Source organism: Megalops cyprinoides, chromosome 2, assembly GCF_013368585.1.
Source record: "Megalops cyprinoides isolate fMegCyp1 chromosome 2, fMegCyp1.pri, whole genome shotgun sequence".
NCBI classification, from domain to species: Eukaryota; Metazoa; Chordata; class Actinopteri; order Elopiformes; family Megalopidae; genus Megalops; species Megalops cyprinoides.
This window is the reverse complement of record NC_050584.1, coordinates 47,796,766-47,809,827: the sequence shown is the minus strand read 5'-3', so window position 1 is coordinate 47,809,827 and position 13,062 is coordinate 47,796,766. Positions and strand designations below refer to the sequence as shown.

Sequence of the window (13,062 nt, the reverse complement as noted above, 5' to 3'; positions counted from 1 at the left end):
TATTCACACTGTTTTTATCATCAATGTCATTTGAAGCGCTTTTTAGTGTTTGGGGGTGCTTTCAGTGCAGTAAATTTCTTTTCTGTAATGCAGTCGTGAGTAGATTGCCTGTTGTGTCACTCTGTTGGACACTGTGTTACTCTCCTTCTGCTGTGGCCTTGTAAAAAGTTGATTGGCAATTTCCTGATTTCTCATAGAGGCTATTGTAAAAGACAGTGTTTTGAAGGTAAACAGATTTTTAGAGGCTGTAATATTAACATTATTTAAAATGACAGTCAACTGCAGCACTGTGGCTGGCACTTGCTTATAGTCTTAATCTCTTTGTCTTGGAAGATCACTTCCTCGTCTGTCACTCCTGTCTGTTGTGGGTTCATATATGGTGTTAGGGTCACGCATTAAAGTGGTATTCGGCACAAATGGAGAGCTGTTCCCTGTGTGTAAGTGTGTAACACGTGTGCTCCAAGCCTCAGTGTTCAGTGGGCGGGAAAGGGCCCCCTGGTGCACAGGCCCAGCTTATCAGACACCCTCCCCCCTTCCTCCTCTTTGACATCAGGCCTAAATGTGCCACCACAGAGTTTTATTGATCTGGTGTCTGTTTGGAGGAGAGTGTCCGTGTGCCTCCATGCTGAAGTATTCCTCAGAGATGCCTGTGCATTTCCATGCACATGGAGGCTTTTTTAAACAGCCAGCCTGCCAAACTGATTTCCCTTTGTTGTTACACTCTGCAAGACATTTCAATCATTTCTAACATGTTTTGACTTGTCCTTGATTACTGTTAATAACTTGAAAAACATCATGATAAAAATAAATATAATATAGCAAGCAATGTTTAGCTGGTGTAGAAGAATGTCATATAAATATTTACTAAATACAGTACTAGTCAAAAGTTTGGATACGCCGAGATAATAGGAAACGTGCATTTAAAGACATGTTGATGTAAAGACTTATTTTTTTATTGTTCATCTACAAATTATTAAATGGGCTTGCTCCAACCTACCTTTCTGACCTGTTACAACCACATGTCCCATCAAGGTCACTCAGGTCCACTGACCAGTTCCTTTTAGTTGTCCCAAAATCAACGCTGAAGCATAGGGGAGATCGTGCCTTTGCAGTTATATCCCCTAAACTCTGGAACGAGTTGCCTCTGCATGTAAGGCTGGCCCCTACGCTGCCTGTTTTTAAATCCCGTCTTAAAACACATTTTTGTTCCTTGGCTTTTAACTCAGTATGAGAGTTGCTTTTGCTTTTTCTTTTGTTTTATTGCTATGGTCTCATTGCTTTTATTTATTGTCTTTTTTGATTTTTAACTGGTCTCTCTGTTTTATTGTGTTGTCATATGGTTTTTGCTCTTCCGACTGCACAGCACTTTGGTCAACTGCTGTTGTTTTTAAATGTCTTTATAAATAAACTTGACTTGACTTATGATTAATTGCTTGAAATTTGTTTGTTAGGCATCAACTTCACTATTTATATTTGTCTGTTTCTGAATTTCTTTTCATTAATCTAAAATATAAGATCGTTTTGATTTAATTTTTTGCTCACTGCATAATTTGTGTTATTTCATAGTTTTGATGTCTTTACTATTATTCTAAAATGTGGAAAATGGGGAAAAAGCTATGAGTAGGTGTGTCCAAACTTTTGACTGGTACTGTATATTCAGTTTGAGCATCTATCTTTGATTGTAATTTGAAATTCAGTTTGAGCATCTATCTTTGATTGTAATACCCTTAACAGAAAATAAGAAATATCTTTGTGAAAATGCTAGCATTGAATTCGTTACTCACTGACCGTTTAAATAACTGAACACAAACTCTCAGCTGAGGTTCCCTCCCTTCCAGTCCTTTTGCTTGATATCTCAGACTTCTCTTGTGTGTTCTCCCGCAGCATTTGCCACAGGTTTCTGTTTTAAAATAAGCACAAACAATGTACGTAACACACCCTGTTTTGTTTGCACAGCGGCTAGGACATCTGCAGGGTTCACCTGCGTTGCGCAACGCGGTTGTTACACGAGTTCGATTAAACAAGCTGATATTCTTGGGACTCCTGCGCCGTATTGGCTTGTTGCTCTGCCCAGAAACCGGTGTTGTCACTGCAGGACAGATAGGGGGCTCCAGCTGTGCCCTCCGATCTCCCGCGAGGCACGGCCCGCTCCCCACGGACCGCGGGGCGTTGCCTGGATACAGCATTCAGCTGAACGTCCCCTCCAGCATCTCAATGAGCTCACTACTGTATCCCCCTCATTAGCGCCGGCGGCCGCATGCCATTCCGACCTGCAGAAAAGCGCGCAAATCCCCGCCCCCCTTCCTCTTTATGGAGTAAAACAAAAAAAGCAAGAGAACAGGGAATCTTGGTCTGAAAGGAAACTCCCCAGAGTGTAGCGATCAGTAAACGGACACTGCCATCACATCCCCCTGCAAACTGTGGCGTCTGTCTTCTGAAACACAGTCTGTTTTGTGCTCTTCTGTGCAATTAAAATAAACGTAATGGAAGCATCGCTTGCCCAGCTTAAACATAGATATTTTCTCATGCCGCTGAATATGGTTTTTCCACACGGAAGATTAATCCAGTGAATAATTAAGCAGGCATGATTCACAGCTGAAAAGGGGGCAGGTTTAAATTTGTGCTGTGTTTTTTTTTTTTCTGAAGAAGAAATTGCCCTCCTCTCGCAAGTAAGCTTTAGTGCTGTAATCTTAACTGTGTCTGTGTAGGTAGTTTTCTTGGAAAGGCGTCAGCCTGGCATTTATCATCCTTTGTAGTGAATTATTCTCCTGACCTCATTTTCTGTTTTCTAAGGAGTTTTTGGGGAGGGAGGTGGGGGTGTTGTGAGGAGGAAGTGGCAGACATCATTAGTTGAGCACAGCTAGGGGTGGAGGGGGAGGTGACTGGTTAAAACCTCCACAGTTCTGGGCTCGTGGTCCCTGAGGAAAACCCTGTGCCTCCACCAGAATTTCAAAATCCCTCTCAAGATGGACTGGGAAGCCTTATCTAAGAAAGATTTTTTTGTGTGTTTCTTTTCTACTGAATTTATTTTTGTGGGAACAGCAAGAGGGGAAAAAGCTGAAATATCCTGCCAATTATGCTCTAGTGTGTTTGACCTACTTTAGCTATTCGAGGCTGCACAGATGGGACTTTCTCTAATCGGACCTAAACTCAGTTTGTTTCTTTGTGTGTTTCCCTGCCATAAAACTTTGTAAATACAATGGCGAGAATGGAAAAAACCTCTGTTATACATTCTGTTGTGAAACTGTTCCCATCAGGCCTTGCCTGCATGCCTGTGTGTATTGAATGTGGGGAATGTTTGGGGGGGGGGGTGTTAACACACATTTGATCTGATTAAGAGGGAAGTTTTGAATGTGTTCATCTGTTGACAGGAACCTGGTGAAAAAGTACTGTCCGAAGCGCTCCAAAGACGACGAACCCAGGTGAGGCCTGCCGCTCTGAAATACAGATCAGAACTCTACATTCGCATGGACCATTTTCCACATGCAGGACTTTACTTTACATACAGTTTGGGTCTGTCTTTGACAAGCACACATGTGCATACTGCACTTTTGGCTCCTTCCAAGTAATACATTTACCAGGCAGCATTTGCACATTTTCTCAGTCTGATGTCGAAACGTGGTCATTGATCGCTCCCAGAGTGACTCAGCCAGCAAGGCACTCGTCCTGAGCGGAGAGGCTCAGCCCTATAGCCCACATTTGAAATGTCCAAAAAAGAACTGGAGCCCAAACTGGTTTCATCTCACTTGAGATAGGGGTGGGTCGGCCAGGGTTTCCCTATCACACCACATTCATTTACCCTGTGATTTGTCAGGCGCCCAGATTGTTTGGATGACTTTGACAGAGTAGCCTCTATCCTCCAGTGAGCACTGTGATGCACCGTGTGACTTGTAGTGTGAAAAATACATTGCATTACATTACATTACATGCATTTAGCAGATGCTCTTATCCAGAGTGACTGCTAGCACAATAGAACAGAAGTGTATCCATTCAAGATAAATGAGCAATGCTGTCAGACCAGGCTAACAATACTCCCAGACCGGTGAGTGTGAGCATAACACTATTCAAGCCCTATCACAACCTAATTTGTGCAATCTGACTAGGCAAAAGAAGCCAAGTACACTACTAATAGACGAGCATATTGGAAGATGGTGTTGGTCTTTCTTAAGTGCTCCCACACAATGGCAGGGATTGTGGTGGCGAGATGACCCTGACGGACAAGCGGTGCTCCCAGAACCGGGTTACATAAAAGGGGAAAAAAGTATTATAAAACACAGACATTGTAAATGCCCAGACAGCACAGCTGCAGTATGCTGAGACAGTACAAGAACGCAAAGCCGCAACATTGGCTGGGAAAACAAAACCTACAGAATTTGACCTCTATGACAGTGTGGCACAAATACCCTCGGCCTGATTCTCATGTTTACAATGCACACGGTCAGGGCAGGACGAGTTGATAAAGGGCGTCGGTACCCCAGTCCTGCCATTTTCCTAATGAATTACATTAGGCATGCCTCATTTAACCCTTACTCGCTCATTACTGCCACATAAGTAATATGCCGGCGGTATGTTCACTGGGCAGAGTAGTGGCTGTTTAACGGGGATGGGCGGAGGGAGGAGGGGTGAGGTCGTGTTTTCTGTTGACCGCCACCTGGGCCCCTGCCACTGCTGCCCTGATGGATGGGGAATGCGCGTCTCTCCAGGGTGGTGCGTGTCAGCGTTCGTGGGAGACGGAGGTTGTAGGGGGGTTTTAATAAAGCGAAAGCGTTTGAAACTGGAGGCCGGTCCGCTGTCAGTGTCAACATGAAAACAGGCGTCTAATTGTGTCTCTGGCTTCCTGCTGTTCCTCCGTCAGGGAGGCAAGGAGAGACCGCGTGTGTGTCTCAACAATGATGATATGAACTCATTTTCTACTGCACTGACCCCGTCGGATGGCGGTCTCTCCATGCTTACAAAGATGTTTATAAACATTTTCTTGTTGACAGTTTTTCAGTTAAAGATACCTTCAGCCTAAGTGTAGCATTTATGCCCTGCATGTATACAAAGCAGTGTTTATAAGGTTCTTTTCTGTGTTCATTTATGAGTCGCTCATAAATTCTGAGTGCACACACCAGCCAAGCTTAGGCTATTCTGTTCTTCTGGCAGGTTTTCCTCATGCCTGTCTTTCTACGCCATCCTGAATGAGCTGAATGACTACGCTGGCCAGCGGGAGATCGTGGCCGAGGAGATGGGGCACAAGGTGTACGGGGAGCTGATGAGATATTCTCAGGACCTCAAGTCTGAGAGGAAACATGTGAGTCTTCTCCTCCATGGCCATCACTGAGCTGCAGGGCCGCTGCATTGTGAGCTAAACGTGCAGAATAAATGCCAGAGATATACAGTGAATTATCTTTACTCATCTTCATACACTGCCTTTATAAAGTGAATTGTCTTTACTGTAATTACTTCATAATGAGAAAAGGAATATGAAATAGAGTATTAGTAAATAATATTAAAGTAGTTAGCAGTTGCTGAGATTTTGATCAGGGGAAAAAACGTACACTGCAGGACTACCCCTTGAGCGTGCTTTAACAGTGTTTGTGTTTGTGTGTGTGTGTTTGCGTGTGTGTGTGTATACATTCTCCTCACAGCACCTGCAGGAGGGGAGGAAGGCGCAGCAGTACTTGGACCACTGCTGGAAACAGATGGACAATGTGAGTGGCTGAGGTGTGCCTGGCGGCGGAGGTGGAGGTGGCGGAGGGTAACGGAGCAGAACTCCAGCTGTTGCTTGCTCTCCCCCAGCAGCTGCCAGACTCTAGCGTAGCAGGGGCTCTCGCTCTGCACGGGAGCCTGGCCTCCGTTTACCTCGGTCTGCACAGGGAGAGAAGTCCTGCTCCTGCATACTAGCTTCCGCACCTCTGCTCGTTTGCCTGACCTGAAATGTTTTTTTTTTTTTCCTTAGCTTCGGTTTTTATACGACCGCAGCCAAGCAACAGCTGAAGCTTGCATTGAGCATTACAATGCTGTAATGCTTTAGGTATTTGTCTTTGATGCAGTGTCATATAATGCATCACAGATGTTCTGGCGAATCGGAGGCACGTATTGCATTTTTGCACCGCGGCCTGTTTATCTACCGCAATTATTTGAGCTTCTGCACTATTGCGCTGCGTTTCAGCTCTGGCAGATTCCTGGAGCGTGAAAAATCCAGGCTTGACCCTTTGTTTGCTGCCGAGGACGCGGATCATTTCGTTATTTCTGTCCCGTCTTACTCTCTCAGAGCAAGAAGAAGTTTGAGCGGGAATGCAGGGAAGCAGAGAAGTCTCAGCTCAGCTATGAGAGATTAGACAACGACATCAACGCCACCAAGTCAGAGGTGGAGAAGGTAAGTGCTTTACTGCGCATCTGTCATTCCTGGCAGCTCTCCTCCCCTTTGTCAGATCTCACGTGTGACCCGCTCTGCACAGTCTGGGCCTCTGTCTTTTCACCACAGCTAGCTGAAAGCCTGCAGAAAGGACCATAACAACGTACGTTTTTGACCAAGATATTTTTACATAATTTTTCCTCCTGCTCCTCAGTGCTTTTGATCCTTTTTTATTGTACTATATTATTTTCATTTAGCAGATGCTCTTATCCAGAGCGACTTCCAGCACAGTAGACCATAAGTGTATTCATTCAAGTTGAATGAGCAACAGTGTCAGAACAGGCTAATAACACTCCCAGACCAGTGAGTGTGAGCATAACACTCTTCAAGCCCTGCCCAAAGTTAACTTGTGCAATCTGACTAGACAAGGGAAGCCAAGTATATTATCATACCTCAGTCACTAGATCACAGAATCCAAAACACATGGCAGTACTACACATAAAATAATTTCATAGGAGGTAGTCCAGGGAGGATGCATTTTATATGGAAGATAAATAAAAATAGACACTTCAGTTAATGCATGCCAGTTTGTAAGGGGAGTGTATCCAGGAGCGATCAGCATGGTGACTGTGTATTGCATGCACGTCCTAGGCAAAGGCCCAGCTGTACCTGCGAACGCACATGGCAGACGAGAGCAAGAACGAGTACGCCGCCCAGCTGCAGAACTTCAACGGCGAGCAGTGGAAGCATTTCAACGTCGCCATTCCGCAGATATTCAAGGTACGCCGTTCTAATTATGGAGCACACTTTTTGCCTGTCGAGTTATGATGTTTTCCGCCCTCGGCCACACTGCATCGCGTGCTTTAATTAGTCGCGGGAGGGGCCCGTCAGACGGAGCCGTAGAATCGCCGGCCGTGCGTGATGGGTATTTGTCTGGACAAGGTCAAATCTCCGCCCCGCCCCCCCTTTGTGCCCGCAGAACCTGCAGGACATGGACGAGAGGCGGACGGTGAAGCTGGGCGAGACCTACAGGAGCTTCGCGGAGGTGGAGCGCCGCGTCATCCCCATCATCTCCAAATGCCTGGAGGGGATGGTGGCGGCCGCGAAGTCGGTGGACGAGAGGAGGGTGAGCGCTTGGGCGGTGCAGCAATTAGTCATTCAGCGCGAGCTGTGCCAGCGGTGAAGCAATCACTCCCCCGGTTCCCCTAAAGGAGCTCCCACAACCACTTGTCTCCGCCGTAGCCCGTGCGTTTGGCTGGCTCGGTCGGGAGCTCCACACCCACATGTTGGGTAACGTTGGGTCCCACTCTGCAGCGCTGTTCTCCGTTAAACTTGTTTAAGCTCACAGTACAGCATGCACGCCCCCACCTTGTTTACCACTACTCATCAATAGGAAGCCCAGCAGCAGTATTTTCCTTTGATAGTAGTTTTTGCATTGACGGTACATTCATACAGCTGAATATTTTATAGTACCAGCTGACGTAACGGGTAGCACATTGTTCAAGGATACAGCAGTTCCTCCACAAGGATATGAACCTTCTGGTTACAGGTCTACCTCCCAATTCCCTATGTAATCACATGCTGTTAGAAATGATGTTTGGGGGCAGCAGTGTAGCATAGTGGCAAGGTGCAGGGCTTATAACCGAAAGTTTGCTGGTTTGATTCCCCTCTGGGGCACTGCTGCTGGACCCTTGGGCAAGGTACTTAACCCACAGTTCCCTCAGTAAATATTTAACTATATAAATGGATAACATGTAAAAACTGTAACATGTGTAAGTCGCTCTGGAAAAGAGCATTTGCTAAATGACAATAATGTAACACGTTTTTCTTTTATGTCCTTTTATGTCTCTCCTAGGATTCAGCAATTGTGATTGAATCCTTCAAGTCCGGGTTCGAGCCTCCAGGGGACTTTCCCTTTGAGGATTTCAGCCAGAACATCTATCGGACAGGGTCAGACGGGACCATCAGTACACCCAAGAATGAGGGGGTGAGGCCCGACCCCAAGCACTCGCTGGGCAAGGCCAAGAACAAACTGTGGCTGTTTGGGAAGAAACCCAAGGTAAGGGTGGCCTTAGTATTTATGAACATGGTGAAGATTACATTTGTATGAATCAGAATGTCTGTGGTAAATCTAGTTATTTAATCCAACTGCGCTGAGAAGCCTCTGCATCTCTGTCTGATCTGGAAGTTGGCATGGCCTTCTGAAAAAGGCCCAGTGAGCTGGAGGAGCAGTAAAGGCAGTGATTAGCGGTGTAGGAGTTCTGCCCTATTTGTTTTCTTTTTTATTTTGGGCTGCTACATGGAGTTAGTTGCTAGGGAAAACGGCATTTAACAGGAAGTTGCAGGTTCAGCTCCTGAAGGGGACACTGCTCTTGTACTCCTCAACAAGGCACTGAACCTGAATGGATTTAGTAGTATTCCCGGTCGTAACGATGAATGAAATTAAAGCTATGCACGCTGCCTGTGGTAAGGGCGTCTGCTAAAATAAAAATGCCGCATAGAGATTACTCAGCTGCAGTGTTGTGCCACGGTATTCTTTGTTTACTCTGTTGTGTCAGAAGTATGTAAAAACAGCGCAACACACCTCACTGAACATGTTACTGCTGATAAAGTGACCTACACGCAGTGGTGACTTTATTATCCTTTTACATGAAGTGCACTTTGTCCTACAGAGGCCGGAAAAGGCCATGTTAATGAATAACTTGTTATTGGGGTTCTGACACTTACATTTCACATGGGATGTGAAATGCCTTACTTCCCTTTTTAGGTCTCTTCGGTTCCTTTAGGTTTCATACAGAAATGTTCATTTTGCCTGTGTAATGAATATAAATATATGCAGATGAGGGCCCTCAGTTTACTCATACATTTGCATGTTTTACAGTTGTTTGTTATTGCTGGTTCGGTGTGGTATGCATCCTGTTGTTTCATACTTCATTCTTGTAGGACAACCCATGTTTGTCTAACATTGATGGTACACTTTATGGATAAACCTGAAAAATGAATGGCATTTTCTGTCCCTTTGGGTACCAGCACTGAGGAGGAATATAAAAACAGTGAACATATGCAAGATCCTGTTTTAGCATAATGGCTGCTGTCGGCAAGCAGCTGATCACCTGTGTTTTGTGTTGCCCCAGTCTCCCCCCAGTTGCCCTCCTCCTTCCCTCCCCTGCTTTACCTCCAGCCATACCCAATCTCCCAAATTTTCCAGCGATCCGATAGCTTACTGTCTGTCTGAAATGAGAACAGTTAAACCCAGGATCCCGTCATTCCGGGGTCTGAGACGAGGGGTAAGAACTCGCCAGCGTGTGGGCTTGTAGTGTGTGCCGTGAATTTTTCCTCTCCCTCTCTCCCTTTTCTTGAGTGAGTCATTAGTCTTTCCACCAATACCCTGAAATGGTAAGATCGCCGTGCACAGTGTTTAATATGGCGGGGCTGGAGCCGAGTGTTTTCTTTTTGGTGTGGGGCGTTTGGAGTGGTGTAATGTTTGCAGTGATGGGGAGATTTACAGCGCTGAGTCATCTTGTCATCAGCTAAATTGCGACAGCGACATAGTGAAGTGGATGTTCCAGTGGAACATTAGTGTATTAGGGCATTGATTAGCCGTAACTCCAGGCAGCCCATCGCTGGGATCGCTGGGGGACTGGCTTTAATTTTCCTAATGGATGGAATAGGTAAATCACAGCACGGTAGTGGTAGAATGGGGCCTGACTGGCTGGGCTGGCAGTGATGTGACTGAGTGTTGCGTCCTGTCTGCCCTCTAAGAAAAGGCAAAGAGCCATCTGCTGATTTTAGTGGATTTACATCCATAAGAGTGGAACTGTTTCGCCAAAGCTCAGGTTTCAGTGAGGCTACCTCATGTGCATGCAGTTGTGTTGCAAAATTATATGAATGTACCTAATAGAGGTCTCCAAATGTATTCATTTGATAAAGTGAGAAAAATAAGATTTAAGAGAAGAAAGGCAAATGGTATGGGAATTTGGGCTCCACCAACACCACATAGAGCAACAACCTACTGTTGAATATGTATGTTTAATAGGATCTCAAAGGAATTTAGGTTGCTGGAAAGAAGTCAATAAATATGTGAAAAATGACCCCAAAGAGAATGTTTATTTAGATCTAGCAAACATCTCCAAAGGCAATAGACTTTAAAATGCCGGTGTCTGTTTGCTTTGATCATCCAAGCTTGCATTTTCCTTGATTTGATTTTACCAAAGAACACATCAAATTGGCTGTTAACCTCAGCTGTTCTACAGCACATTTGATCGGCAGCAGTATTCAGCATCACAAATATGTCTGTCCTTGAAGTGATACTGAACACATTCAAACATGAAGTCAAGATACAATGTAGACAAACGCAGCAGAGGGGTGACACCCTCCAGCGCATCACGTTTGATGCACCACGTCACCACATCATCACAGGCGAGTCCTTTCAGAAATCAGCATTGTCCCCTTGACTGCTGTTATAAGCACCGCATCATTTCCACAGGCACGGAGAGCGTAGAGCTAACCTCCTGATGACACTTTGTACTCTGCTTACAGTGGCACGGTATGCACACAAAAAGCGCATATGCGCAACAGCTTCCAGAGCGCACCGTCAGAGCCCAGACTGGCCCAGCATCCTCTCCATAACCCCCCACTTCTCCAGTGGCCCTCAGGACTGTTTGCCTGCAGGGAGTCTTTCTGCTGTTATCTAATGAAAGAAGTAGCTGGCCAGGCCCCCGGGGGACTCTGCGGAATGGACTGTGGATGCTGCGGCTCTCTCCCAGCCCGGAGCACAGATACAGGTTGTCTGCACGGGGGCACTGCCTGGATAACCGCATTTTCCAAAGGGAAAAGCCAGTAAGGCATACTATAGCCCACCCCCCCACCACCCCCCCTCCTGCGTGCACAACTTTACAGGAAGCAGATGCTGCAGTGGTGTGAGCTCAAACAATGACAAGAGCTTAAAAGTATTTTTCCACCGAGGCTGAATGTCTTCCTTTCCTTTTCTCTTTCTGTTCACTTGGAATGTTGTAACCAAATGAACTGTGCAGTGGTCAGTGAAGCTGGTAAGAATCATTTCCTCCACAGTTATGCAGTGATGCAGTGTGTCCTTTAGTACATGTTCAGCCCTCCGTCTATTTTAACCTCAGTTCTGTCCCTGGTAATTAAGCACATGCACACATAGTCTACCTTAGCAACTTACTCTCCTTTCACTCTCTTTTCCTCCATTGGTGAGATGTCCTTCCTGCTAAATCAAAGTTGCTGGCGAGCCTGCTCTAGTTTGTCATACTCTTTTTCCAATGTGGTCACAGAAGTGGGCTCACTGCCCCAGGTATAGTTCTGCCTGGTTTTCCACTGCATTTTTGTGGAGTAGAGAACCAACTGCAACCCTCTGGCCCCGTAACCTTCTGCTGGCCATGGGTGGGACATGCTGTTTCAGGAGGTTACTCCAGTCAGCAGTGGAACTGTTGGGTAGAAAGCAGTAATGGGTCTTGGTTGCTATTCCGTTAGGTATAGGTATAGTTTTGGCTATCAAAAGCCAGCACATCCACAGTGCTGTGTAACATTGTTTTACATGTTGAGCATTCAGTCTTGCCCAGCAGTATGGGTTTGCGATTGAGAAGAATAGCAACATTATCTTCATGTTTATTGCACACATCTTAAGTAACTATAAATTAAACGATTTGTGACTTTTGAATGCAGTTGGCTCCACATTTTTTCTTTGTCAATTGAGTCACCAGCCGCTGGTGAAAACCTGTGTGAGGAACTTGCTCTGTTCTGTCTCTCTCTCTCCCTGTAATGTCTTACTAGACCTCCTCATTCAGTCTTCCCTTCTGCTCCGTGTTCAAAGTGTGTGCTGTGAAGTGGTCAGTGGAGCCGCAGCGTCTGCATGGAGCCCCGCTGTGTTTGCGAGACTACCCTGTCAATATCTTTTCCTTTGTAGGCCCCGACATTGGAGGACTTCAGCCACCTACCGCCCGAACAAAGACGCAAGAAGCTCCAGCAGCGAATTGATGAGCTGAGCAAAGAGCTGCAGAAGGAAGTGGACCAAAGGTAGGCCGACGTGGCAGGGGGAGGCCCGGGGAGCGGGCTCCGTCAGGCGCTGCTGGATGGTTGTCATGGCCTCAGCGGGAGTTCTGGGAACAGCCTATTGGATATTCCAGAGTAACAGAGTGCTCTCTGTCCAAAAGCTTGTTGGCTCACGGTACCGGGACCTCTGGCCAATGCATTTTGTTTTGGAAAGCAGAAAACAAAGGAAGAATGTTGAAACCGAAGAACAGGAATACGATCACTGTGCTGATACCGTGGGCTGCTCTGTTTTCTGAAGACAGAAAAAAGATGATGCAGTCAGAGGATTGGAATATTCCGGCTACAAGCTGCTCATATATGATGGATGTACACACAGTTTGCTGAACACCCTGTGTTTACTGTCTCTGGGTAAAGTATTTTTGTGGTGTGTATTTTTGTGTGTAGTGAGTCTGCCTGTTTTCTCCTGTCTCAGAGATGCACTGAACAAGATGAAGGATGTGTATGAGAAGAACCCTCAGATGGGGGACCCAAGCAGTCTGCAGCCCAAGATCTCAGAGACCATGTGCAACATGGAGCGGTTGCGCTCAGAGATCCACAAGAATGAGGTAACAAGCTCCATTTATGTATCCCTCTTTCCATGTTTTTTGGGCTTACATTCCAGTCATTTATGGGAATGCAGCAGTATCCAGTCCAAATAACTGAAGGTGTAC

At 46.0% G+C, this 13,062-nt stretch overlaps 1 protein-coding gene across 2 annotated transcripts in view; it reads left to right on the top strand.

Moving 5' to 3' along the window:
* fnbp1l (formin binding protein 1-like) overlaps positions 1-13,062 on the top strand; it is a 52,238-nt gene that overhangs the window by 36,661 nt on the left and 2,515 nt on the right. For both annotated transcript variants that reach the window (XM_036521977.1, XM_036521976.1), the window contains exons 3-11: positions 3,372-3,422; positions 5,146-5,293; positions 5,631-5,693; positions 6,257-6,361; positions 6,992-7,120; positions 7,320-7,466; positions 8,196-8,399; positions 12,267-12,376; positions 12,825-12,957. In XM_036521977.1, coding sequence (XP_036377870.1) covers positions 3,372-3,422; positions 5,146-5,293; positions 5,631-5,693; positions 6,257-6,361; positions 6,992-7,120; positions 7,320-7,466; positions 8,196-8,399; positions 12,267-12,376; positions 12,825-12,957 — 1,090 coding nt within the window. The remainder of the gene's footprint in view (positions 1-3,371; positions 3,423-5,145; positions 5,294-5,630; positions 5,694-6,256; positions 6,362-6,991; positions 7,121-7,319; positions 7,467-8,195; positions 8,400-12,266; positions 12,377-12,824; positions 12,958-13,062) is intronic.